Source organism: Caloenas nicobarica, chromosome 1, assembly GCF_036013445.1.
Source record: "Caloenas nicobarica isolate bCalNic1 chromosome 1, bCalNic1.hap1, whole genome shotgun sequence".
Taxonomy (NCBI): Eukaryota; Metazoa; Chordata; class Aves; order Columbiformes; family Columbidae; genus Caloenas; species Caloenas nicobarica.
The window spans coordinates 64426817-64451433 of record NC_088245.1 but is presented as its reverse complement, the minus strand read 5'-3'; the positions used below and the strand labels follow the sequence as shown (position 1 = coordinate 64451433).

At 39.4% G+C, this 24617-nt stretch overlaps 1 protein-coding gene across 3 annotated transcripts in view; it reads left to right on the top strand.

Annotated features, from left to right (window-relative positions):
- The window catches only part of KIAA1549 (KIAA1549 ortholog), a 148340-nt gene that overhangs the window by 71153 nt on the left and 52570 nt on the right, over positions 1–24617 (top strand). For all 3 annotated transcript variants that reach the window (XM_065653319.1, XM_065653328.1, XM_065653335.1), the window contains exons 2-8: positions 439–3177; positions 4677–4765; positions 10535–10712; positions 11535–11662; positions 13001–13184; positions 20469–20528; positions 23118–23263. In XM_065653319.1, the coding sequence (XP_065509391.1) occupies positions 439–3177; positions 4677–4765; positions 10535–10712; positions 11535–11662; positions 13001–13184; positions 20469–20528; positions 23118–23263 (3524 nt within the window). The remainder of the gene's footprint in view (positions 1–438; positions 3178–4676; positions 4766–10534; positions 10713–11534; positions 11663–13000; positions 13185–20468; positions 20529–23117; positions 23264–24617) is intronic.

The following is a 24617-nucleotide window of genomic DNA, read 5'->3' as shown; positions in this document are numbered from 1 at the left end:
AGTGATACTAAAAGAAAGCAGAAGACCTAAAGTTACACAGAATTTTTCCCTGCATTGTTTCGTTACCCTTTTTGGTGTGTTTACTTGGTGTGACCATTGGCTGCCATGCACTGTAGCCTCATGTAAGTAAGAGGGAGCCACTTACTGTCCTTCCCTGGGGCTCGCTGGAGCACTGCTGGAGAGAGAGCAGTAGGTACAGAGTGACAGGAGCTCGTGTTGTCCTGCTCATTTCCAGGGAATGGAGTTTCATGGGGAATCTTGTTTGTGCTGATTCGCTTATGGAGATTTTTCATATGCTGAGAGGTTTTGTCTCAGCCCTTCAATTCTGGGCAGTTGTCTCCAGAAATACTTTGTGTGAGGTTTGCTCATTGCGATCTTACTACTTGTGCTAATCTGGTGGGTTTTCTTTTTTCTTTTTATCTCTCCCTCTTTATTTAGATGAGAGATCCTCGGAGCAGCAAAATTTTACCTTTTTCTCGATGGACTCAAAAGTGCACCAAAGCATATCAGGCAGCAGGACACAAATGGCCTTAGCAAAAAGTACTTCGGAGTCCCAAGAAAGTAATTTCCTTCAAATGGTTTTATCATCAGTTACCACTCCCTTTGATGTGACTTTATTTAACCAAGGAGAAATGGTCAGGATTTCAGAAGGGAGAAGTACACCGTTGGTAGATGTCTCTGTAACAAGCAATGAGGCATTCTTAAGTGACAATGAATTTATTAGCTCATTTCCAAAGGCACAGTGGACTCCTCCACTGAAGTCTTTTGCAGTTTTAACAGATCATCACTCTGTTAATACAGTAGAGCCACCAAGAGAAACGTTAGAAACTGTGTTGCTAACACCTTCATTATCTCTCCTTTTTTCACCATATGATATCTCAAAAGCAGCACAGCAAAAGACTCTGAGTGCTGTCCCTGAAGACAGTAACGCTCTTGCAGAACTGCAGTCTTTTGTACCAGATAGTGAAGTACTGACTGCAAGCAGAGACTTGCCGTTGTACCCTCCAGATACAGCTATTTATTTCACTTCCATTCCTTCCAAGGCGGGAGTTGCAATGCGGGAAAACATAAATGCAGGTTTAACAGCTCTGACTTTTGGAGCTGCTTCGGAAGAGTCGCCTCTTCATCTCAAGCTGCTGGATGAAACTACCCCTGTAGCTCCAATTGCCACAGTACAAAGTGCAGACCTGTATGGTGACATTTACACTGATGCGAGCAGCAGGGCAGCAGAAACTCCCAGTTCATGGACCTACCCCAGTCCAAGCATTTTCTGGTCCATGCCGGCTTCAGCAGCTGGTGCTGAGCCTGCTCTGTTTCCTATTAGTCTTCCACTCGCCTCTTTCCCGCTGCGCTCAGCTGTCGTTTCCTCAGACTCTAATATGGTTCTTAATGCCAGCCTGTTTACACATGAATTTTCCAGGACAGTACCAAATTTGCCTGCTGGTTCAGAAATACCAAGTCAATCGGAGCTTGTCAGTGAGCTCACAAGTCCAGTGCCTTTCGCGAGATCATACAGTTCTTGTCTGTATTGTGACTCAGTTTCACTGCTGCCAGAAGCAGGCTTTTCCCCAGAACATGATGTGGGCTCAGGTGATTATCTTGAAACTTTGTCCATCAGAGTCTCTGAAGTACAAGGCATAACTCTATTTACAACAATAATTACTGACAGGTATGAATTAGAGGAGCCCGCACTTGAGATTTTTGATACTACTTTTCCATCAAGACCAGTTGTTTCATTTTCTTCAAGGTTTGCAGAAATCCCTGATTCAAGCGTGTTTTTATCAAGCACTGCAGACACTGACCTTGACACTGAAACACCTATAACAATTTCTCCTTCCTACTATCAGCTCCCTGGAGGAACATCACTGAACATGTCTGCCCAGTTTTCCCTTCCTGTTCTGGAAACAGTTTTGCGGACATCAAGGGCTCATGTAGAACTTCCTGGTGCCACCACCACTGTGCTTGACTCTACGTTCATACTGAGTGAGCCAGTAGCGTCATTTCCAGTCAGCCATACAACTTTGCTGGAGACTCCAGAATTAATGCCATCAGAATCTGTGGTTTTGCTTGGCAAGACATCTACAAGGGAAGAACCGTCTTCAAATATTTCAGATTTTCCATCCAGTCTTTTATCAATACCGTATCTTATTGAACCAAGCTACTTGTCTTTATCATCGGCCATGCTGAGTTCTTACTCTGTCATGCAAAGTGATTTATCAACAGTCTTACCTCAGACCTTGTTGACTGGGACATCAGTACTTTCTGAGGATGTTTCCAGCTGGGAGTCAGCTACCACTGTCAGCTCTGCCACTGACGCCGAGGTTTCTCAGTTCCCTCTCAGCCAAACATCATCCTTTTACTCAAATGAATCTTCTGTTCCAGGTGCACATGTTCCCGAAATAACGCCGTCATCAGATTTTCACTCTGAGTCGTCTGTGTTTCTGGAAGCACCCTCAGTCTTGGCAGCGGGCTCTGAAGTTGCGTTTACCTCAGCTGTTACAGGAGCTACCTCTCTGGTGGAGCCTTCACTCTCCGCCTCTCACTCCGTGGTTCCTACCCTGGTGCTGCCTGCATCCGACACCCACTCTGTTACCAGCAGCATCTTGCACAGTGAAACAAATCTGATCTCTTTGTTTACTACCTTTCTGGCGACTCCTGTCTTAAATATATCTTCATCTCTGCTATCAACTGCTCCAGCTTCTGATGAGGATATTGGTGCTACAGTTAACCCCACACTGCTTTTAACTTCTGGCAGCGAGGGCACTGTCCACACAGCCCTTCCTCCTGCAGACCCTGTCAACCTGACACCACGTGCCGACACCAGCAGTGTGATGCCCTCTCCTACAGCATCTCTGTCTGTGACCACGTTGTTTGCTCCCACACAGTTTCCTCCCACTTCTAGCACTCCCACTGGGGATGAAGTTCCAGCAGGAAGCAGCGTAGCTGCTGGTACTGATGCATCGGCTGCTCCCACCGCTCTCCCCACAACCAGCGCCACCAGTGCCACGGGCAGTGACGGTACGACTGTTTCAGGCAGCCTGGGGACATTCTCCTCCTCCACCCTGCTGGTGACAAGTACTCCGTCTGAACCTGTGGTCATAACCTCTGCCGTGACCACTACCAGGCAACCCTATGTCTGCGACATCACGGTTCCCGATGCTTACTTAGTCACTGCAGGTAAGAGATTCCTAACATTTTTATTTTGTTTTTCAGAAGCCACTGTAATGTAGACCAGCTAGCTAAATCTCAGGTATTGAGTTAGCTAAAGGGAACCTTTCAAAGAAAAATGGTGTAAATTTAGACAAACAGCTGTAAGAGCATTGATTTATCATTTACTCTTGAAAATAATAGAATTCACTTTAACAAAGTCCATTGTGATAGTGAGTTACATATGCATTACACTGCACCAAGAACGAAATCGTCTTCTAAAATTGCCGATGTGTATATACAAGTATACTGATTTAAAGATTGCTTTATCATTTCATGGGTTGTAAATGAATGTTACTGTCATGGTACTGTTTATTGAACTATTAAGTATTCTGACTAAGTTTCTCCTTTCAGTTGTTGCTGCTGTTTGTAAAAAAAACCTGCATGTGAGGTAATGTTGTGATATGGAAGAAGAGAGTTGGTTTAAAAAATGTTTAGGTTTCGTTACTGTTTTTTACAATTGTAACGTACTAGCTTATGTTTATATTTTCCCTCCTGCCGTACTTAACTTCAGTTGGATTTGGTGTGTTTGTAACCAGAAAAAGTGACGTTACTTTGTTTCAAAATTAATTGCCTCAGCATCTGTGTTTGCTTTTGTGGTGCGCTCCTACCTCTTCCTAGCTTGTTAACAAAACAATACTAGCCAACTAATCCAGAGCAGCTGCGGAAGTGCTGCATGTTCGGTGGTAAGCAGCACATTTTCCCCTTAAGATTTACTTGCAATATGTAAACCAGAATGAGCATAACCTTATCCTCCAGATAGGAAGGTGAGCTGGCTGTGCTGTTGATGAGGAAGTTTGTTGTTTTTTTTTTTAACCTGTAATTTGAGTAGTTATGTAGGCAGGTTACTGATGGAAAGTAAATGCAGGATGACAAGGCAACACTTTTCAGTTGTTTCTATGACTGTAGTCACAGTCTCAAGTGTGACTGTAACAGACATGACGTCCGTAGGGATGTAGGTTTTTTAAAGCAGTTTCTTAGTTGATATCCCTTTCAGTAATCAATGTCAAGTTTGTTTACTTTTTATTTAAGAGAAAAGTAGATGCATATTTTCTGTGGCTTTTTTCTGACCTTATCTGCATTCCGTGTGTTGCCTACACAGCTTTAATTGCGCTGTGACAGCAGGCTTATTGTGCACAGGTCAGACTGAATGTGCTGCGACTTTCAGATCCAGTTTGAATGCCCCAGTGGCTCTTTAGGAGATTCTTTTACTAGAATGCTAAAGACATTAGATATGGAAAAACAAAACAAGAGAGAAAGTAAACCTGGAGTTCCTTAAACTGTATGCACAGTCACTTTTTAGGATACAGTCACACCTTTACCTGCTTCCTTGTGCATCATCTTATCCATTTGATGCAGTTGATCTCATTGTCTGCTTTTTCATGCATTGCACAATTGAAAATGCAGCTTTGCCTCAAAGCTCAGGAGATGAAGCTAAAATGTATTTATTGACTGACATTAATTTCCAGTGCTGGCCCGAAGAGCTGTTCTACCAAATGTCAGTGAATCCATCAGAGAAGTGCTCAGAGTTCAGTTCAGGCGACCAGTAGAGCTGGAGGTAAGTGGGATGAAGTGTGTACAAGTACTCTTTGATCAATAAGATACAATAGCGGTTTTAGTTCACAGGTTAAAATGGTGATTTAAAAACAACCCATGTGGGACTATAATATATCAGAGAGCGGTTTATTCTAACTCAAATGTTAGTCATGTTCGTGGTTTTTTGTTTGTTTGCTTGTTTTTTAATATAACATTAATATGACATCAGCTTTTTTACTTTTAGAATGTCAGCATTTTCTAGGACAGACCTTTCTTGGTTTTGCCAGAGGTGAGCAAGCAGTGCCCAGCCTCTACTGCTCAGCTCCTTTGGCTGCTGAATTGAAACTGAACTGAAAAGATGTTACCCTTTGAAATAGCTGTAAAAAAGTTTTATTTCTTCTGCTAGCTGATTATATATTTAGCACCTTAAACAAAACAAAACCTTCTGCACAGCCGTGTGATATTTTATGTTTTAAGTGAGGCCATCAACACTTGCAGGGGAACTAGTGGAATCCCAAATACAGGATTTGGCAGATGAAAAAGGCAGGGAAAAAAAATCAGGTGTGCAATGGTAAGATGTTATTTTTAAGCCTTCAAATAGGTGTGACTCAGGTCCTTCCTCCACTCACAGGGCTAGGAATTGCTGCATTCTTGGTTTGTTTGTCTGGGTTTGTTTGTTGTTTGTTTTTTGGTTGGGTTTTTTTTTTTGAAAGCTGCTTCTGCTTTGATGTTTAAAGAATTATCTTTGAGCTATATTTCAGTGTTGTTTCCTAACCTCAAAGTGAGACTCTGTTCTTCCCCTCTATCTTAAACCCTCTGTCTGAGAGGAAAAGACTGTAGAGGTAGTTTGGGGGTACCTTTGTCATATAATCAGATACCTAACACTGGGGACAAAACGAAATGTTTTAATGGAAGTACTGGTGTAGGTGCAGGTTCAGCTGCACTTGCAACTTTTCATGTCTGTGTTCATCTGGATGTGATAGCCCAACACCACGTTATCTTGCTTTTTTCAGTCTATGATCTCATTTTCATTATGAAGTTAACTCACATAGCAGTTTGAATGTTTCCATAGCTTGAGTTTCTCCATGCACAGGATCGTTTGGTGCCTCTAACTTCTGCTTGCTGATCTGTGTGGGGAAACAGTGTTTTGACAGCTCCTGCCATAATCACTGCACTCAGTAATTAAACAACTCCTGTCTGGTATTTGAGAACATCCCTCTCTACTACCTAGTCAAGATAAGAGTGTTACGAATTTCTGCCAAACTTCAACCACAGTGAGCTGCAACTATAAATTATGTTTGGTTTAAGTCCTTTTAGCAATGCCTGCCTATAAGCTTTTTTAGGGTTTTTTTGTAAATAACAGATTTTTCTTCTGGTTTGTGAGTTATACCTTCTGATCGTGCAAACTGGCATAGTCAAGTAAAAGCCAAAAGTTCACAATGATAGAACTACACTAATTTTCAATGACCTTATACGCCTCAATAATATGGAAGCACTTACCCTCTTAATAGTAACAGCAGTAAGACAAAATCTATTGCTAAATATTTGAAGGCTGATTGGAACCAAGATTTGGTGTCTTCCTTCTTTATATTTTTGCCCTTTAAATTCGTTCCTTTCATGTGCACTATTCCCTTGTAAAGGTCTCAATAGGATATTTTGGCCCTAAGGCTCCTCAGAAGCAACTGTTTTTATAAATAATGCAGTTAGTCCAGCTTCATTCTTTGCAAATTCTTTTTTATCAAAAGGAGAAAGCATCTCTGTGGAATCAGTTATGCTTATTTTATGCTAGAATGCTGCTGTTGTTTGCATTCCCTTCGTGGTGCCTTGGGTATGGGTTCTGCACTAAAAATAATCACTAGCAAATGTCTTCACTTATAATGGTGAAATACTAACAAAACTGTTATTTTAAATAAAGAGCTGTCTTATGGTACCAACATGTTTAATGGTGAGATAATGCAAAATTTTAAACAGAATTTGTCTATATTACTAAACTTAATTAATCAAACAGACTTGACTTTTGTTACTTGAGAGTACCCAGGAAACGTGTGTACATTTGTAGGTTACGGTAAAGCAGCGCACTTCTCTAGGCTGCCTTTTTACTGTGTCTCCTATTACAGCTTACAGATGTTGTTGCCCTGCTGTGATGTAATGCATCGTAAATCGGGAGACAGTCTTGTTAAATTTAACTCGGTAATAATGTATGCTTTAAAAATAAAATCCATGGCAACGGTGGATATAACTACTGCTCACTTCAAGTACAAACCAAGTTTAACACTGCAAGGAGAATTAAAACACTTTTTTCCAAGTTTTTCAGTTGAAACTCTGATCCCTGCTTCTTTATTATTTGAAACATTGACTTGTCGAAGTTGAAAAAAAAAAGAGGCTTGAATCCTGCCTAAAGAAAAAAACTTTTGTCAATTTTTTCCTAGCAAAATCTTTAGAGTAAAGTGAGAATAACCTAAAATTTTGAAGTTCGTTCTTTGCAGTTGATCTCAATGTATTGCATCTGCAAAAGAATAAGACCCTATTGTTTGAATAAGAGCAATTTTTGTCAGCTTCCTCTAATGTAAACCTTATGACAACTTGGGTAAGATCTGTTATACAATGTTCCCTTGACTTAGCTTTGTTGAACTGGGGTGTGAAATAAAATAGTGTTGGCAGTGACTCGCTGCCAGGACCCCTGGTGTATTAAGTTCATGCCAACAGGAAAAAAAGCTTTTTACCAGCCTCATTTGTGCTTGGAAATTTTATCATGCAGTCTTTGTTGCTGAATTTAATGTGGGGGCTTGGGCCTGACCTTGGAGTATTGGTTTGTATAATCCAAAATTGGTAAACCTCTGCCTTCAAAGTAAGGAGATCAGTTCCTTGTCAGGCAGTTAAATACTCCTTTCAAAGATGTCAGCACGTGGACTTGCACCAGCTTCATCCTTTCTCACTGCTGCTGAAATTCTGGCTGGTGCCGTTTGGATGTATAAAACGGGTGAGAAAATTATTGCCTGAGGCTCCTAATGTGCATAGAAGCAGAAGCTTCGTTTTGTTTTTAAGACCTGTGAGCCTTTGTAGCCCGTCTTCAGGAAGTTAAGCGCTCTCTGCAGGCTCTTTACAGGAAGCTTAATAAGGTGGTGGTGAGGAAACGGGTAGTTTATGCTTTCTGCCAGATGTTTACACAGCATAATATGGTGGAGTGTAGGCATGGATTAGATTGGTGCAAAGGTGCATCTGATCAAATATTTTAGCGGACGGTAATCAATAACAAATGCTTAGGGAACATCATAAGGGACAGAATAAGCATACAGTGATGTTTTACCCAAATAATCTTCTAGCCTCTAGTAAATCAAGGCTTGAAAACTTTCTGTATAAGAAGCACTCTCTCTTGGGAAGGGAGCTTTGAGTGAGACAGATTGGTCCTGGAAACAGCAGACTGGGATTAGCCATCACACTTTGGAGAGGGGACACCTTCACTTGAGGTGGTGTAAGGGTTCTCTGCTCCAGCGAAAGGTCTCAGCTTTTGCTGTGGCAGTGGCTCCAAAGCGCACATGGAGTTTTGAGTGCTTCTCCAGCTTTTTGGCCCAAAGCGTTAAGATAAGAAATTTGTACTTGTTTAATAGAAGAAATTTGTGCTTGTTTACTTAATAGGTGGCATTCTAAAATGTGGTAGTTCAGCTAGCTAATTTATTAGTGTCTAACTATCCTGACAGTAGAGGTGAAAGCTCCGAGAGAGGGTTAGATGGACAGCTGGGTTTGTGAACCTTTAGAGCTGTGCCAGGAGGAGCTATTCTCATTCATGACCCGGGCTCATCTATCCTATACAACCTTGCAGACTTCTTTGTGAATCAGCTTGTAGACAGCATCTTTCTGGCATGGCTTTGTTATTTCTGTTGTCTGAATTAGGTTGTAGAGAGCTCTAGATAACACTGCAATATAGTGGTTCTAATCTACCTACCTCAAAATTACACTTAAAAGTTCTTTTACGCACTTCCATTCTTCTGGAATTGCTGTCACTCTTCTGCAGCGAAGCACGAAATAGAAACAGTGTTAGCTGTTAACATGAAAAAGTTGATGCAAAATTTTAGGGGGCTGTTTGAGTTAGGCTGCTTACACTGCATCTGTGGTGCACTGAAAGAGGTGAGAGATGGAGACAACCAAGTTAGTTATCAGAGGCTCGGTTTCTTATCTGAAATACCTAAATCTAGTGCATGCTGGCTACACTAAGCCTTTCTTCCTCAGCATATATAGTTTTAGAAATCACTAGCAAATTGTCACTGAGATTTGTAATTCTAATTCCTCTTTTCCTTTCCTTTTAAGTAGTCTCCTATGCAAGTAACGGGCAACTTTCTTTTGGCATGTCTTACCCATTATAACTGCTGTTTCCATTTGACAAATTGAAGCTGCAGAGATCATTTCATCCTGAGATAAAAGCATAAAATTTCAGATAAGAGGAACTGCAAAGAGCTGTGCATTTTATTAATATCAAACAAATTTGAGTTCTGTAGGTCTAAATCCATTTAAAATAAAAGCTGGGTGCTGCATATATTCGTGGGCTAAGAAGGAAGAAAAGAATAATGAGCAGCATAGATTATTTTTTTCATTTCTTTCTGCTAGTGAGGTAGTTTCTTCTGCTGAAGATGATCTCTTTGAAATGTGGTTTTTTTAGAAGACAGGAGAGAGCTGCTTGCTGTCTGATCTAAACAGCAACTGCCATCACTTTACACAGTTGCAGAAATACTTGTAAGGAACACGTGGGTCACAATTTAAGTAGCAATGTGCTTTCTATAAGGCTGATCCTCAAGCTGAGGATATCTAAATATCCCTTCACCAGCACAAAACCTGCAAAGTGCTAGCATGTCTTCGTCTAACAGGTGCACATTTGTCAAAACCTTTGGGTCCCTGGTTTGTATTATTTATTTATTTATTTATTTGTGAGGCCATAATGTTGGACATCCCAAAATAATTCAGTGTTACTGCCTTAGGCAAATAAAGCAAACTGAGGGAGTAAACCAAAGAGGAAAAAAATGCTGGGGAAGCAGGCTTCCTTGATATTGAGAGAGTTTCTCTGAAGGAGAGAAGACACTGCAATATGTTTAAATAAATAAAAACTTTCAGTTCGTTTTTACTTAGGTGACAGAGAAATGGTGGATAAGAGTGTCTGCATGGAAACATTCACCTAGTGTTATATTTAACTTAAAATCTGATTTCTTTTACATGATGACTAAGGCTCCTTAGGGTTTTTAAGACGACTCATGTCAGGAAATTAATTGGAAGAGGAAAATTGTAATTGTGCTAACTATGCTGAAATAAGCAGATAGTAGTGTTCTCTGGAAGAAAGTGTTCTTGAGTGTGAAAATTAAATCCATAAAACACAGATTATGTGTATTTTGCTTCTTGCATCTCACGTGTGAATGGTATAGGATGTATTCGCTATGCAGTATATGACTGAAATGCAGATGCTATGCAAGTGGTTTAGTAAGTAAACAACAATTTTGTACGGGAACTCTTATGTACTTGAAGGCAATGCAGGCGAGGGGGAGTGCTACTGTGTGGGGATGTGATTGTTCTGAAGAGATTCTAGTAGGTGCACCTAGCATGGGGGAGTTGCCTCTGATGCACTGGAGCAGAGGCTGCAAGACACAGCACTATCAGACTGTTTGTGCTTCTGCTCCCTCCTGGGAAAATAAAGATTGCTTTTTCCTACCTCTTGATTGCGTGGCTTCAAAATGCGTGAGACTGTGTAGGTCTAAAGTGTTGTCGAATTCCGCATTGAAGATTTTTTTTAATTTTCTTTTTTTCGTAGGTTTATAAAATTTCCCCAAAATTTACTTTCTTGGTGACATCAGGTCCTTTTGTTTACACGGCAGTAGCTGTCATAAATGTGCTTGTGAACAGCAGTCTTCTTCGTGGTGAGGCCCCCATGATCCTCTCGCTGCATCCTTCTTTCACTGTGCCGGATAGCAGATTCCAAGTTCAGACAGGTGAGTTCTTCTTGACACAAAGGGGAGGAGATGTAGGTTTGTATGGATTCACACTTCCTTTATGATTAAGTATGCAAGGTTAAGTCAAAACCCTGCATTCTACTACTCTGAATCTTACTTCTTGTTTTTTAGCAAAATACTCACCAGATACGTGATTGAGAGATGATAAATCGTGAACAGTTAACGTCATAATTTCATTATCTTTTCAGGATTTTTTTTGGCACATTGCAAAATAGATGTACTCTTTTTTCTTGCTTCAAAAGGTGAGAAGCGAAAAGAATCTGTGAAGCGTTTATTCATAAAATCGCAGTACAGCTACTTTTTATAGTGCTTGAATCAAGTTTCAAATTCTGATTACCTTAAATACTACTTTTTAGTATTCTCATAGGAGAACTGGTGAGCAAGAGTGCTCATGTATAATGTAAGCAGGAGGATTGCTCATGTAGCATTCTTTCCATGGCTGCTGTGTGGCAGCAGTTCATGTGAAGTCCATGACTACTAATCATCTAAACTAAAATATTACCCATGTAATAGATTTTGAGACTCAGTGGTATCATTTAAAATTTTCTTCAGGTTCTATTTGCATAACAAAACCACCTGCCTAGTTGGCTGACAGCGTAATGAGGTAGTGACAGGGATTAATGAGTGGAGAATTTACTGCACCAACACAAAATGTATTTCTACTGTGTTTTTGCCCCATATTTCTCTAAACATGTCCTGGATTCCACGAAAAAGTGGTAGCCCTGTGGATTCTCTTGCTCGTTTTGTTCTCTCTCATGGAAGTACTTGTCTGTGAGAATAACGTGTACCCTTTGCCCTCAGTGCTTCAGTTTGTTCCTCGGAATGTGGATGTTCGGTTGTGCAACTTTAGCAGGCGCATTGAGAAAGGGCTGACAATGGCATTCATGGAGATGAGCAAACGCCAGGAGTTCTACAACTTCTCTGTGCAGGTAAGAAGATTAGCATGTTGTGTATCTGTCCCTTTTTCTCTTCACCTTTCCTTGTCCTGTGTTTCATCCAGCTGGTAAAATGAGTTGGGTGTTCACTGGCTACCACTTGCTATCTAGATAATGTAGAATTATGAGGCTTTGTTATGATGTCAGGATTTTTTTCCCCTGCAAAATAATATGGCACCGCATCCCTCTGGTTTCAAACTTTTCGAAAAAATGATCAAAAATGATGATTTATTATATATCCAAAAGCATTACTGAGTATAATAGGTTTTATAGTTTTTCAAATAAAGGCTGCCCTAACACTTATCAAAGTCATTCCCTTCAGATTTTATTGTTACAGAGTAGAATATGGCTAGAATGTTCCTGTTGGAAGACAATTTTCAGGTCTCATTGCCACTCAGGGGATCCTGTTAGGGAATGTAGGAGTTATATGCTCTCTGCCACTATGTAAGCAAACATGCTAGTTGCTTCTGAGGTCTAGAAATACTTAGAGCAACATATGATGTCTGTGGCAGCTGCTACTGGAACTCTGCATATGAAATGTATTGCATATGTGCTGGGTACTGAATCACTTAGCAGAGCTTAAAACTCCCTGGAAAGTCAGGAGTTCAACTTAATGAGACCAACTCCCTCTTCTGTCTGAACTCTTAAATTTAATCTGGCTTTGTTGTAATACCAAAATTAGTAAAAATTTTATCATGTTATTTAATTGACACCATAAATACCCATCTGTGGTACCCTAAAATAAAATCGTAGCAGGAAAAATGACAAACTTTATAGTACCTGAAGTACTATATAGTACATGTAGTAAAGTGCTCAGAACTGTACAAATGAATGACACAATGTGATTGGGTAGACTGAAGACAAAACACACAAACTGATTTATTGGACTATCAGCTTAGTAAACTGTTATTTTAAATACTTTCTCACTGTCTGGAAGATGTTTGTCTACATTTCTGTGTACATTGGTGCAAAATAAGGGTTCTAACCAGTGGTTAGAACCACCAGTTCTGGGTGTGCATGATGCAGGAGGTCTTGACCTAAAGAACATCCATTTTCAGAATGTTTCATTACCATAGTTTTCTGGACTGTAGCTTCCAGATCATTCTAGATTATGATTGACCCTAAAGGACAACTCTTAGAAGAGGAATTCACATGTAACTTTGCCTCTTCTGAGACTCAGCAGGCTGAAACAACTTGGAATAGATGTTCCTCTGTTTTGATGCGATCTGCCCTCCCTGCTCTTCATATTAGAGCAAAAAAAGTCTGTCGAGGAAGGAATGGAAATGCCAGTGATTTGATTTTGCTGACTATGCTTCAATCTTGTCTTTTCAGATACTGAATATAACTCTGAGTAGGCCTGGGGTAGCATTTCGGCAAGGCCCTGTGAGCATTGTTTTTGCTGTCCGAGACAGATACGGTTTTCTAAATGGGTCCGAAGTCAGTGAGCAGCTAAGAAACTTATCTGTGGTGGAATTCAGCTTCTACCTGGGCTTTCCTGTGCAGCAAATTGCTGAACGTGAGTACTTACTGTTGGCCAAGACTGCAAAATACTTTTTTTAGTATCTTTTCCTCTGTATAATTTTAAAGTAATTTTTTGCATAACTGATAATGCAGCTTGAAGTACCTAACTTGCATCGTGAATTCTGCAGAACAAATCTATGCCCCTGAATATCAGTGTTGCAGCAACTTGTTGCTTTTGTCATCATCCTTCCCTTCTGCACTGGGCCAGTTGTGCTTAGCCTGGCATCATTTTCTCTGCTCTTAGTCCAGATTAAAAAAAAAAAAAAGTCACTTTGATCAGTATTGCTGTGAAGTGTGATCCAAGGTGTATGTCTGTGGATATGTCTACAGGGGCCTTGGCTGCTTCTCAGCAGAATTTACTACCTTGGGCTTTGTGTTGGCACTTAACTGTGGCTCTGACTTCGAGAAAGTCTGGGGCATTGGCAACATAAACTTATATCTGCCCATGTAGTGTGTCTGGTTATCCGTTAGTCAGCAGCAGTGGGTTTTTTTGATTAGTCTATTATACTTTAAGGTATTATCTTTTAAGCATATTTCTTGCTTCTTATGTACAACTTGCACTGCAAGTCACTCTTTCCGCACCATGGCAATCCTAAACATAGATTAACGGGAACGGTGTGCATAGCAGAGTTTGCTTGACACTGAGCCTTGGCAACTTAGGTTTGGTTAGAATTTTCTCAGTCTCATAAATAGGCCAAGTTTCTGAACTCAACACTTACCCTTGTGCAGTAGTGGATTGTTCATGCCAGAAACGTAAGCAAGATTATGAGCGAACAGTACTTGCCTTTTTTGGTGACAAGTGTTACTGTTAATCCAGTCTGTTAATTCCCAGTTTCTCCTATGTCACTGTGCTTTCCAATGCAGGTTTTTAATTATCGGAGTTATTTTTATGAGCTATATAGGTGCATAGCATCTGACACAGAGATTCTCTGTATATATTTAAATGTCTACTTGAAAATGAAGCCTGTTCATGATGCAGCTGTACTATAGTATGTCAACAAAGATATTTTAAGAGAGTGTTTGTCAACAGAAGTAGTTGTTCTCTATAGCACCTTTAAGTCTAGATAAGATGACTACACAGGATACTTTCCCAATGACTAGAAGTAGGGTGAACATACTAATTTTTTGAAACCTTTTGTTTTCATTTTTCAGCATTTTAAACCTTCTGTTCCCATAATCATTTAAACAATGTAGCAGATTGTTGTCTCGTTTCCTTTAAACATTTCTGTTCTCAGTCAGTCTCGCATAGACTGTACCTGTGCAGTAGTAGCTGTATTTAATTGATATAGGACCAAAAGCCTTGAGAATCCTTGTTCATAGATGACTATAATTTCTTTTGTTCCTTTGAGGCCACAAAATTTCTCAGATTGCAGACTGTGGCTTTTACCTCTCACTGAATTCAAAACAAATGTTGCTCTTGGCTCCATTGCTTGAAAGACATTTCTCTTTATTCTACATCATCTCTTTTGCACCTTTGCCCTAGAGTTTATTAGTTGTGGTCTCTTGCGGATTTTCAGTGTCAGGGGCTTTTTTTTTTCCCTGTGATGTACACACATCAAGTCCTACAGTTTTTAGTTTTGTCCACATATTCTGGAGTGATATTTGTAGTGAATTTGCAGGTTGCCCCATGCTGAGAATCCTTTTCTGGATTGTGTGGTGGACCAACAGTGCAATCAAATTATAACTGAATTTCTACCAAGGCTGCTGTATCCTGAAAGACAGGCTGATCATAGGAGAAAAAAAATTCCTATGTAACAGGCATGTACACTTTTCTCCTTATTTTTGGTGCTACTTAGGAAATTTGAAGGTAATTTCTTTAGTGCTTATAGCAGGAGCTCTCCCTGTGTTACCTGTGTGCTTTCTAGTGCCCGGCCAGTGGGGCTGATGCTGGCCAAGGCCAGTGGAGTTCTGTGGTATTAATAGCTCACATGTTAATGAGAAACTGTGCAAAGTAGAATCAGTGAAGAGGTCAGGCAGTGCCTTTGGAAAAAGGTCTCATTCGGATTTCTTCTCCTTTCCTGACTACTCTGAGGATTTGCAATGAAGTAATGTAGATGTCGGCAGTCATGGCCTGGAAAATGTAGCCTCCGTTAGTACAGTGACATGTCCAAGCCTGTGGGTGAGTTATTTCTATAGCTTTGTTTCTGAAGCTTCAGGAATTGTTTGTTCCTGCTGACAATTTTATACTAGTATGTCAACAGCATGGTAATTTCATTCCTGCAAATTCCAGCACAGGACTTCAAACACAAAATTATTCTTTCTCCCCTCAAATCCTCCAAATCTCCCAAACAATACCAAACTTCAAATCCTCAAGCAGACCCTTAATGTAGGAAAGAAGAATTACTCATCAGTGGTGATTAAGTCCATCAAGATACACACTTTATTCCCAGATTCTCCTATTTGGAGCTCTTGAAAAATGCTGGGTTATTTGGTGCACATTCCCAGCAGCGGGGATGATGACAGCTGAACAAGCTATGTATACACCCCTACCTTCCATGACCCCACCTAACTCTGCTGCTGTAGTTCATTGAATGAACGTTGCCAACAGAGCATAGCACTTGCCTCAGACATCTTGGCCAGTTTGGTGGTGGTGGTGTCTCTTGATTTGTTTGAAAGAGAAATTTTGAAGACGACCTTCGCATTTGTCTAGACTGAATTTTCAAAACTGTTAATGTTCTGTTGGAATAAATGTTATAAGTCAAAATAAATACATTTAATTTGAATTTAGTAATTCAGAATTTTTAGGAACGGTGAAATCTTCGCAGAGTTTGCAATGCAGAAAACATGAGAATTTTGTGGATATGGTGCCCTAAATCCAGGAGCATCTAGTCAGCATTTGACTTGCCTTTTGCTAGAGGAACTCAAATTTACAGTGGATTGAGCCCACTGCAGGACACGTCATTTTGATTTGAACTTGTGTAGTTTGGTCTCAGTAGTGCTTCGGTGCATTTGTAGCCACTGTTTTGGAATACCAGATGTGGTGCCATTTGAGAAGTGAGCAAAGTGGGAACATCGTTTCTCAGCTTGTTAGAACTGCGGGTCTGTCTGTCAGTGAGCACAGTAACGAATGTAGTTGATATGCTTTTATAAGTGAGGCAACCACATTTGGTTATTTTTAGCTCTTCCTACAGTTTTTTTTGCATTGTTGCTATGATGGTATTTTGAGCCAAAGGATTTTAGATCTTCAGTCTTCAGAGCCAGAAATGATGTCCAAAGGGTCAGCAGCATAGGGCAGATCCTTCTTGAGACATCTTATTCACCAGTCTGTTGAAGATGACCAACAGACAGCTTCTCAGAGCTACTTTGGCAGGAAGACGCCTAAATACTTTTGTTTTCTAGGCCCTGAACTCCCTGCATTCGTGCTCTCCCTTGGTCTACGGGGCAGTTGTAGCAGGGAAGGTGTTGTGAAGATCTTCCTTAGATAGGCAGCTGCTTTGGTCTGTGCAAATTAATATGCAACTCTCTGCTTTTCAGTGTGAATGTTTGGGGGAATTTTTGATATTTACATATAAACAATTTACATATGTTACTGTTTATATGTAAATTGTTTATACATAAATATGAAATGTTCCATGCCATACTGTTCTATGCCATTTGTGCCTTAGTTATCTGGAATGCCAACAGTTAATACTCTTGGGGGTGACTTTTTTTTTCCCCCTGAGGGCTCTGTATATGATTTTATAAGTTTTATACTCTGCATCTGAGGAAAAAGAGGAGGTTTGTAGGTGAGCTGAGCTGTCAGGGTGTTGAAGTTGACTCATATTAAGGAAAATTTACTTGCATAATATCACTATATCTCAACACTGTTAAGTGAGGTGAGACCTTGCCGTTGATATCCCAAAATGAGCCTTGTTTGAAGGAATGTATTTACTCCCTGCTGCTTGCTCACTTCACATTGCCTTTTACACACAGTCCTCTCACTTTTTTTTTTCCCCCCCACATAGCTAATATGCAATACTTATACTTTTAACTGTGTGGGTTGTCCCTGTACAGTACATCATTAACAACAGGATTTTTTTGTCAGCTTTTTTTCCCCTCATTTAGAGTAAAGGTCAGTAGTGAAAGTTGTTAGTTTGACAGAATGAACTGTCCTGTGCAGGAATAAGTTGTTGGAGTGGCCAAGCCTGGAAACTTTCAGACTTTTTTCTTCCCCCCACCGACTTCTAGGTGATTTCAGCAACATGCTTATATTCAGATTTTCAGTTTAAACCCTCCTGCATGCTTGTTTTGTGTTGTACAACTTACATCTCACATTTTAGATTGTAAACTGGTTAGATGACCAAGAACTACATATCAGCAGAAAGAAAACCAAGGCTAGTCATGGGTTTTGCGTGCCAGGTCATTAAAAACAGTAGGAAACAATGTATTTGGTATCTCTTTATGGCTGGATGATTTCTCTGAGGACAGGCAAAGGTTAACTGTGGAGTAAATGAGGAATATTGGCCTTCATGAACTTTCCTCAAATAAATCCCTTGGTTTTTATTACAACTTTATAGAGAGAGAGTTGCATTGGGACTTGCTTTTTTTTTGGAGCCATAAGTAGAGCTTTGATGGGTGGCATCTATTTTAGATATCTTGGAAATGTTGCAAGGCCAGTAGGATAATATAAAATTGTATGATACAGTCCAAAAACTACAGAAATATTTGGCATTTTTTTTTCTGGGTAGATTTTGAATCAGACTTTTAACAGATAAAATGTGTTACTGTTGCCCACGCCCCCATATTTGCATGGATTTTTTTTTTTCATTTGATGCCTTCTCATTCCAAAAATTGCATTCCCCTCCGTGCTTTCTATTACTGTTCCTCCATTTATCAGAAATAAGAACAATCGATATGGTGCTGGTTCTATCCTGCATGGTCCCACACATTTCTATATGAGAGGGTCAGAGAGATCCTTGTTGGAGCATCTGGTGAAGGCCGTGTTGCCCAAGTGATGTGCTTCAGAGTGCTGTCGAGAGGCTTCAGGATGACCCTGTGCCTTTTTGGTCAGCATGGAATCAATGCTGTTATGCAGTATGATGCTTCAGGGCTGCATTTTAGGATCTTCTAACAATGCTAGCATCTACTTCATTAATGCATCTATAGTCATTAGCAGACCAGCTGCAATCTAACTAATAATTGCACTTCATCTGTTCAACTTCTCCCTCAGGAAAACAATCAGTCTGTGCTGGTTTTAATCCTTAGTTCCAGGGGGCATTAGGAATCTCACAAATATGATCTTGCTGCAGTGCTGAGAATCCAGCTGAGCTCAGGATCTGGCCACGTGTCTTGTTGAGACACTTGACTTATCTGTGGAATAAGTTGGAGCCTGGATTTTCTGGCTTCTGAGCATGATCTCAGTTGCAGAAGTGTCCATCATTTCATGCATTCTTGGTCAGGTTTTAGAACCCAGCCTTAGTTGCCAATGTTCATGGCACATCCTTCTTTTCATTTTCAAGATTTTCTGCTCAAGTTGTTTTATTTTTAAATTTCATTAATTCCGTGAAAAGTTTAAGTGAATAGTCATCCAGCAATTTGCATTAATTAAATAATTTTCAAGTACTAATTAGAAAAAGTGTGAAGAGCACATTAAGTATTGAGGCAAAACATTATTTTGGTTTAAAGAAGAAAAAACTCGCAAGTGCTGGCAGTTCAAAACTTTATGGCTATTGGAAGGTTTTTGATTTTCTTATCTTGCTCTTTCCATGCTTTGGAAAAAACAACAGATGCGGTTTAGTTTATACTTTTTTGTTCAGGTCGTATTTCTAAATTGAAGTAAGCAATTGCATGACCAGAGTAAATAGAACTCCAATATAAAAGCTACAATCAGAAGAATCGTGTAGCAGTATGCCAAAAATAAGTGTGTTTGCTTAAATATACTGTGAGGTGCTTTTTGTGTGTCTGAAAGTTTTGGAAATTTGATGCATCTTGGTCAGTGTATAGAGGGATGATGTCTCCTGTTCAGAATAAAGGACCACATTCTGATACTCTTCTGAATAGTAAGTCACAAAGTACCTCCCAGGTGGTTCTTGTGAGTCTAGTGGTACTATTATTGAAATAAAGCTGGAATAACCAAGTTTTTCATTTTTTTCCATAGGACTATTTATAAGTCTATGAAAATAAAAGGTACAACGTAACTAGTGACTGTTTTGCTCTTGTCTTAACAAAAAAATAATAAGTTTTTCAAGAGGCATAAAATCAGTTTTTAGTTACACTGACGGAGGTCAGCTCCTCTACAAATTACTGCATAATTAATTCAGAAAAATGGTAATTTTCTATTTCTCTGAAACATGCAATAGTGGCAAACTATTCTACAACTGAAGACAAAACATCTTTACTCTAGATCTAGCATGGGCCAGGTCATTTAATTGTTATGTGCTGCATTCTTTCTATCCATGAAATGGTTTAAAAATTAACCTTTGTATAATGCTTAGCAAACTGCATCTGGATTAAATATTTTGATAAAGTTAAGATCATTTATTTTCCTTATTGACATAGCGAAGCTTAAGACTTCCCTTGAGGAAAGTGTTGGCCCAGCCCCCATCTTCTCTTGTTTCCCGACATGTCTTTACTGCTCTCCAGTGGAATCCTTGGGAAAAATATTATCCCTACTGAAGTCAGTAGAGATGGACTTCATTTATTTCACCGAGGCAAGGATTTCATGCTGGAGCAGAGCTTTTTTTTGGAAAATTTGAGAAATTAAGCTTGGAGCCACCAAGCCAAACACAAAAGCCATGAGATTTGTCTACAGCAATGTTTCTACATGCACTTATTTGTGATTTTTGTAAAAAAAAAAATCAAGGTGGTGTTTTTTAAATGCTTTCCCCTGCACAAGTCTGGAACACAAATCAGATGTGTTTAGTTTTTTGCTTTACATTTAGTATTTCCATGCTGTTTCTGCTTCAGAGAAGGTCTCACCTTCATTCTGAGGTGCTCGTGAGTTGCCTCCTTGCCCTTTGAGCACGTGTGATCCTGCAGCTAGCTCAGAAAGAGCCACAATTCAGACACTGAGCTTTTAAATTTCTAGGAGCAGTGACCTCAGTACCAGCAGCTTGAAATCTTTCAGGTAATAAATCTGACTGCTTCAGTTAGCTTCTTTTTGTGCAGAGATGAACTGGGGGGTGGATTTTCAGAGCATTTTCCTTACTGTTGTGTCTGCACAGCCTCAGGAGTAGTAATACATCTGTGTAAATAAGATGCTTACTGACAGTATAAATTATAAAGTGGCTTCTTTTTTTGTGTATGGTGTTGACAATACTGTTCTTACGGATGTTTTCCCTCCATTCTGTTTTTTCCTCAGCCTTTCATTATCCTAAGCTTAATGTGTCTCAGTTGATGAAATCTTCCTGGGTGAGAACAGGTACGTACAGTCTCTGTGAGTAAGTAAGAGTGTAATTGTTTTTGTTAGCAGGGTAACTAGCCTACGTAAATATTGATAGCTATGGGGTGCTACATTTTTATGAGTCTGAGATGAATAAATTCTAAACCCAAAGGCCTAGTGACCTGGAAAATCTGGGAAATGTTATTCCCGGGTCTAGCACGAACCCCTGCAATTCCTTGATAATGCGCACAAAGTAGTTTGTGTCAATAAGCAATTCATTCTTAGTGAGACAACTTACACTGTCAGGCAGAAAGTGTCTACTCTGTATGCTGTCAGTATACCACATTGATTTTTAGGTTTTTATTTTAAGTGAAAATTAAAATTTTATCTGTGTGGCACTTTTAACCAAAACATGCCAGGAATAAACCAGAATGAAAATAGATATATTGCAAGTACTTGAAAGAGTTTCAGCACATTTCATTGATCTCTTCTGATTCATTCACAGCAGATCCCTCCCACCCACGTCTTCTGGATGTTTTGCTCTATAATTCACAGGCACAGTTGAGCTGTCACATTTAGATGCCCAAAGGCTGTTGGGGTTGCCTGCGCACTGTAGTTCATACCTGCTTTTAAGCAGAAAGCCTGAACGGTGACCAGGCTGTGCCTACCAAACTTGCTGTTAGAGCACAGATGCCCCACTGGATACACTTTTTTCTTCCCACAACTTTACCACCTGTGGTTTACCAGTTGTAAAGACCTACTCTTTTTTTCAGGTATCCCTGTCTCCTCTCACCAGTGACTCAGTTTACTTTTTAGGCAGGAAACCAAGTTGCAACTTAGTTTCTGAATCCCATACAGTTTGTTTTAAAGAATAAAAATGAAGAAAATCAGATCATGTTCAATAACATGAAACTACATGTGTGTATCGCACATCCAATGTCATCCTTCCTTAGAGATTTATGTTGACTTTTTTGGTCATGCCTCCACCCTCTCTTGCTCAGCCTTAGGTTTGCTTTGTCCATTAGTGGAAGTTCTTTTAGATCCTGCAGTAAGAGGAGGGTTCTTGCAGCTCAAATATCATGTCCCTTTGGGTTTTGCTAAACTTCCTGACTGTAAGATTTTGAAAGCCAATTGCAGCACCATTTCTGCTGCAGAGGAATTTTTTTGTAATCCCAGTTCTTGCAGGCAGCCTAGGATGAAAAAGTAGACTTTGGCTGGGTCAGTCCTTTCAGTCTGTATGTTGTATTGTAAGGGTAATGAATCATGATGTAGGAAAAAAGATAGAATTTATGCATATAAAAGTTTTTAACATTAGATTACCCATATGTATGTGCATGTATCCCAATAGTCATAAAATATGGGGAAATGCAGTTGTTCTCTGTAGCTGTCCCTCTCAGTTGTACAATGCTCTTAAGCATAATGCATTGATACTGAAATTGAAGACACAGGCAAGAACAGTCTTCTACTTGCTGTATATAGTAGCCTTAGGCTACTGTCTATTTACTTTGCTATTTAAGTCTGAGATACTTAGGCTGCGATTGAATTTAGAAGACGAATGCTGTTGATCTCTGTGAGAAATCATGCAAAGGTTTCCTTTTCCTGACATGTGGAGTGAAATTTTTTTAATGGAGAAAGTAGTTTTCATATTTCTGTCTTAAAAATTCAATCTATATTTAATTGATATTATCTAATTGGATGGCTTTTTATTAAGCACCACTTAAAAAAAAATAGACATCAAAACACTTACTGAAAAAAGGGACTTTTGAAATATTAGAAACCATTTTAGTGGAGAGGCACAGGAATGAAAAATGAGTTATTTTTCTGCAGTCAGTGGTGAGCTGGTTTACCATCCTTCAGGGTTGTTTAATTATGTCATTTGAATGACTCACTCCATTAACTCCACTTTTCTTTTACCAGATACCGTCTTGTTAGTAAAGGCCCACACTTTTTTCATGTTTCCTATGTGTTGTTCCTCAGGGATTCCTCTCAGCATTAGCTGCCCCAGCTGACCCAGTGTACATGGGGTTGGGAAATGAAGAAGGCAGGGCTACTAACCACGGTTTTTGTGCTATGATTGGCATTCTTGTTAATCTTTATCTTATCGAGGGAAGGTGCACTTGGAATACACAGCTTCACTCACGTGCTGCTGTTGTACTTTTTCTCCTTGATTCTGAACCCTTGCCTTGCCCATCTTCACCTCCATATCACTTCCAAACACAACATTTTGACTGAAAGTAGTTGCAGCAGACAATTTAGACTGGATTTTCTCTTTTATTTGGTTTGGAACAATTCATTGAATGCTCACAAGTTTATATTTTTTGAGAATTAAAACTGTTTCTTTAATATCCTGGGTCTTTCTAATCTAGTTGAGATTCCAAAAACGCACTCTGCGCTAATTTTATTTATTTATTGATTGATTTATTTTGACCTTTTCCCAGGTGATGTCTTCTTTTCCAGCACATAATCTCCAGCTGAATTGGGCAGTATTCCCAAATGAACACAGCTGCTCTTGAATTGTCCACGAGCTGTCACAGGGTGACTCAAAGCTTGTAATTGAAGTTGCAGAAAAGACAGTGAAAAGTTTTACTAATTCATTTGTGTTCTTGGGTTACTTTCTCTGCAATGTAGTTCTCTTGGGTGTCATCGACCAGCGAATTCAGGAGGAAGTGTTTCAGGCTGAGATGGAACGGAAACTAGCTCACCTGTTAAACGAGGCTTTGGTCAGAGGGCGGATATGGAGACGAGCCAGTTTTGCAGGCAGCAACATTGTGCAGGTATTAAGAGCTCAAAGTCAGAGGAAGAAATAAAGGGTAATAAATTATTGAATAAGTGAATATTGTCTAGGTTTTGATTTCAGAAACATTACTCAAAAGCACGTAACACATTTAGCTAGTTGATGCTTGTGTTTTGCACCTAAAATATGGTTCTTTTGGATACCTTGTTGTCTTTAAAGCTAAACGTAACAAATGGAAATGACTGAGTATTTTAAGTGTCTGGTGACTTCTTAAAAACAATATTGAAAACTATTTTACCAACATCCTGATTTCAAAACTTGCTATCTTGTCTGATTTGCATGAGCTGCCTAGCAAAAGGAGACAGGATAGTCATGTCAGTCAAAAAAGTACTCTGGAACAGCTACTTCACAGCTCTCTGTGGCATTTTGGTGGTGGTGTAGAAATATGAAATAGAATCATGTGCAGCTTGATGCAGCAGTAGAGTAGTATATTCCACCCCTTAACTGCCTATTTTGACAGTACTCCTGGTCACAGGAATGGCTTTCATGTAAGAATGATTAATCATGGCAAATTTTGTACACACTGCAGCTTCTGCTATCTGGATTCCAGTGCTGCTTTATTGTTTTGTCACAGGTGGAATTATTCACATTATGTCCAGGAAGACTTGGATATTTAATTTTAAGTTTTAAATTCTCACATGTGTTCTTTCTAGTTAGTTCAACAAACTGAAAGCCAAAATACTTTTTAATGGCTCATCTTCTTAAGAACTACTTTTTCCTGATAATTCATCTACAGTTGTTTTACCTCACAGATGCCTTTCTAGTAGTTCAGACCTAATATCTTTATTTAATTTAATCCTGCATTTTTGCTACCACTTAAATTTCCAGATGTTGGAATTTTCTTACTTTTGTTTTCCTGTCTCAGAAACATCTGTTTTAGTAACAGAGATTCAACTTTATTTTTCTTTTGTGTATCTTTGAACTGCTGTAAATAGATGTCTGCTTCACATCTTGTATTCCCAACACCTCTTACTGCAATTTGTTCTTTATGCCTCAGTCCTCCCTTTGCATATAAATTAAATAAATATTCCTTATGTTACTAGCAAAGAGACCACAGCCTATAAAATGTGTATGTGTAGATTACGGTTTTATGATTTTACATAAAGCTCAGGTAATTTATTTTTGTATGCACAAAATTACAAGCAGTCCTTTCTATCTGAAGAAAAGTATTTCAGAAAGTGAAAATACAGCGTTTTTTTTATGACTTTGTTTTACTTACTGGGAGATAAAAATGATGTCTTCAGCTTATGTTCCAAACAGTGGCGCTGCTCATTTATACCACTTAATTAAGTGCAAAGAGTCTGCAAACTGCTGTCTTTGGGCAGTGGAGGCTT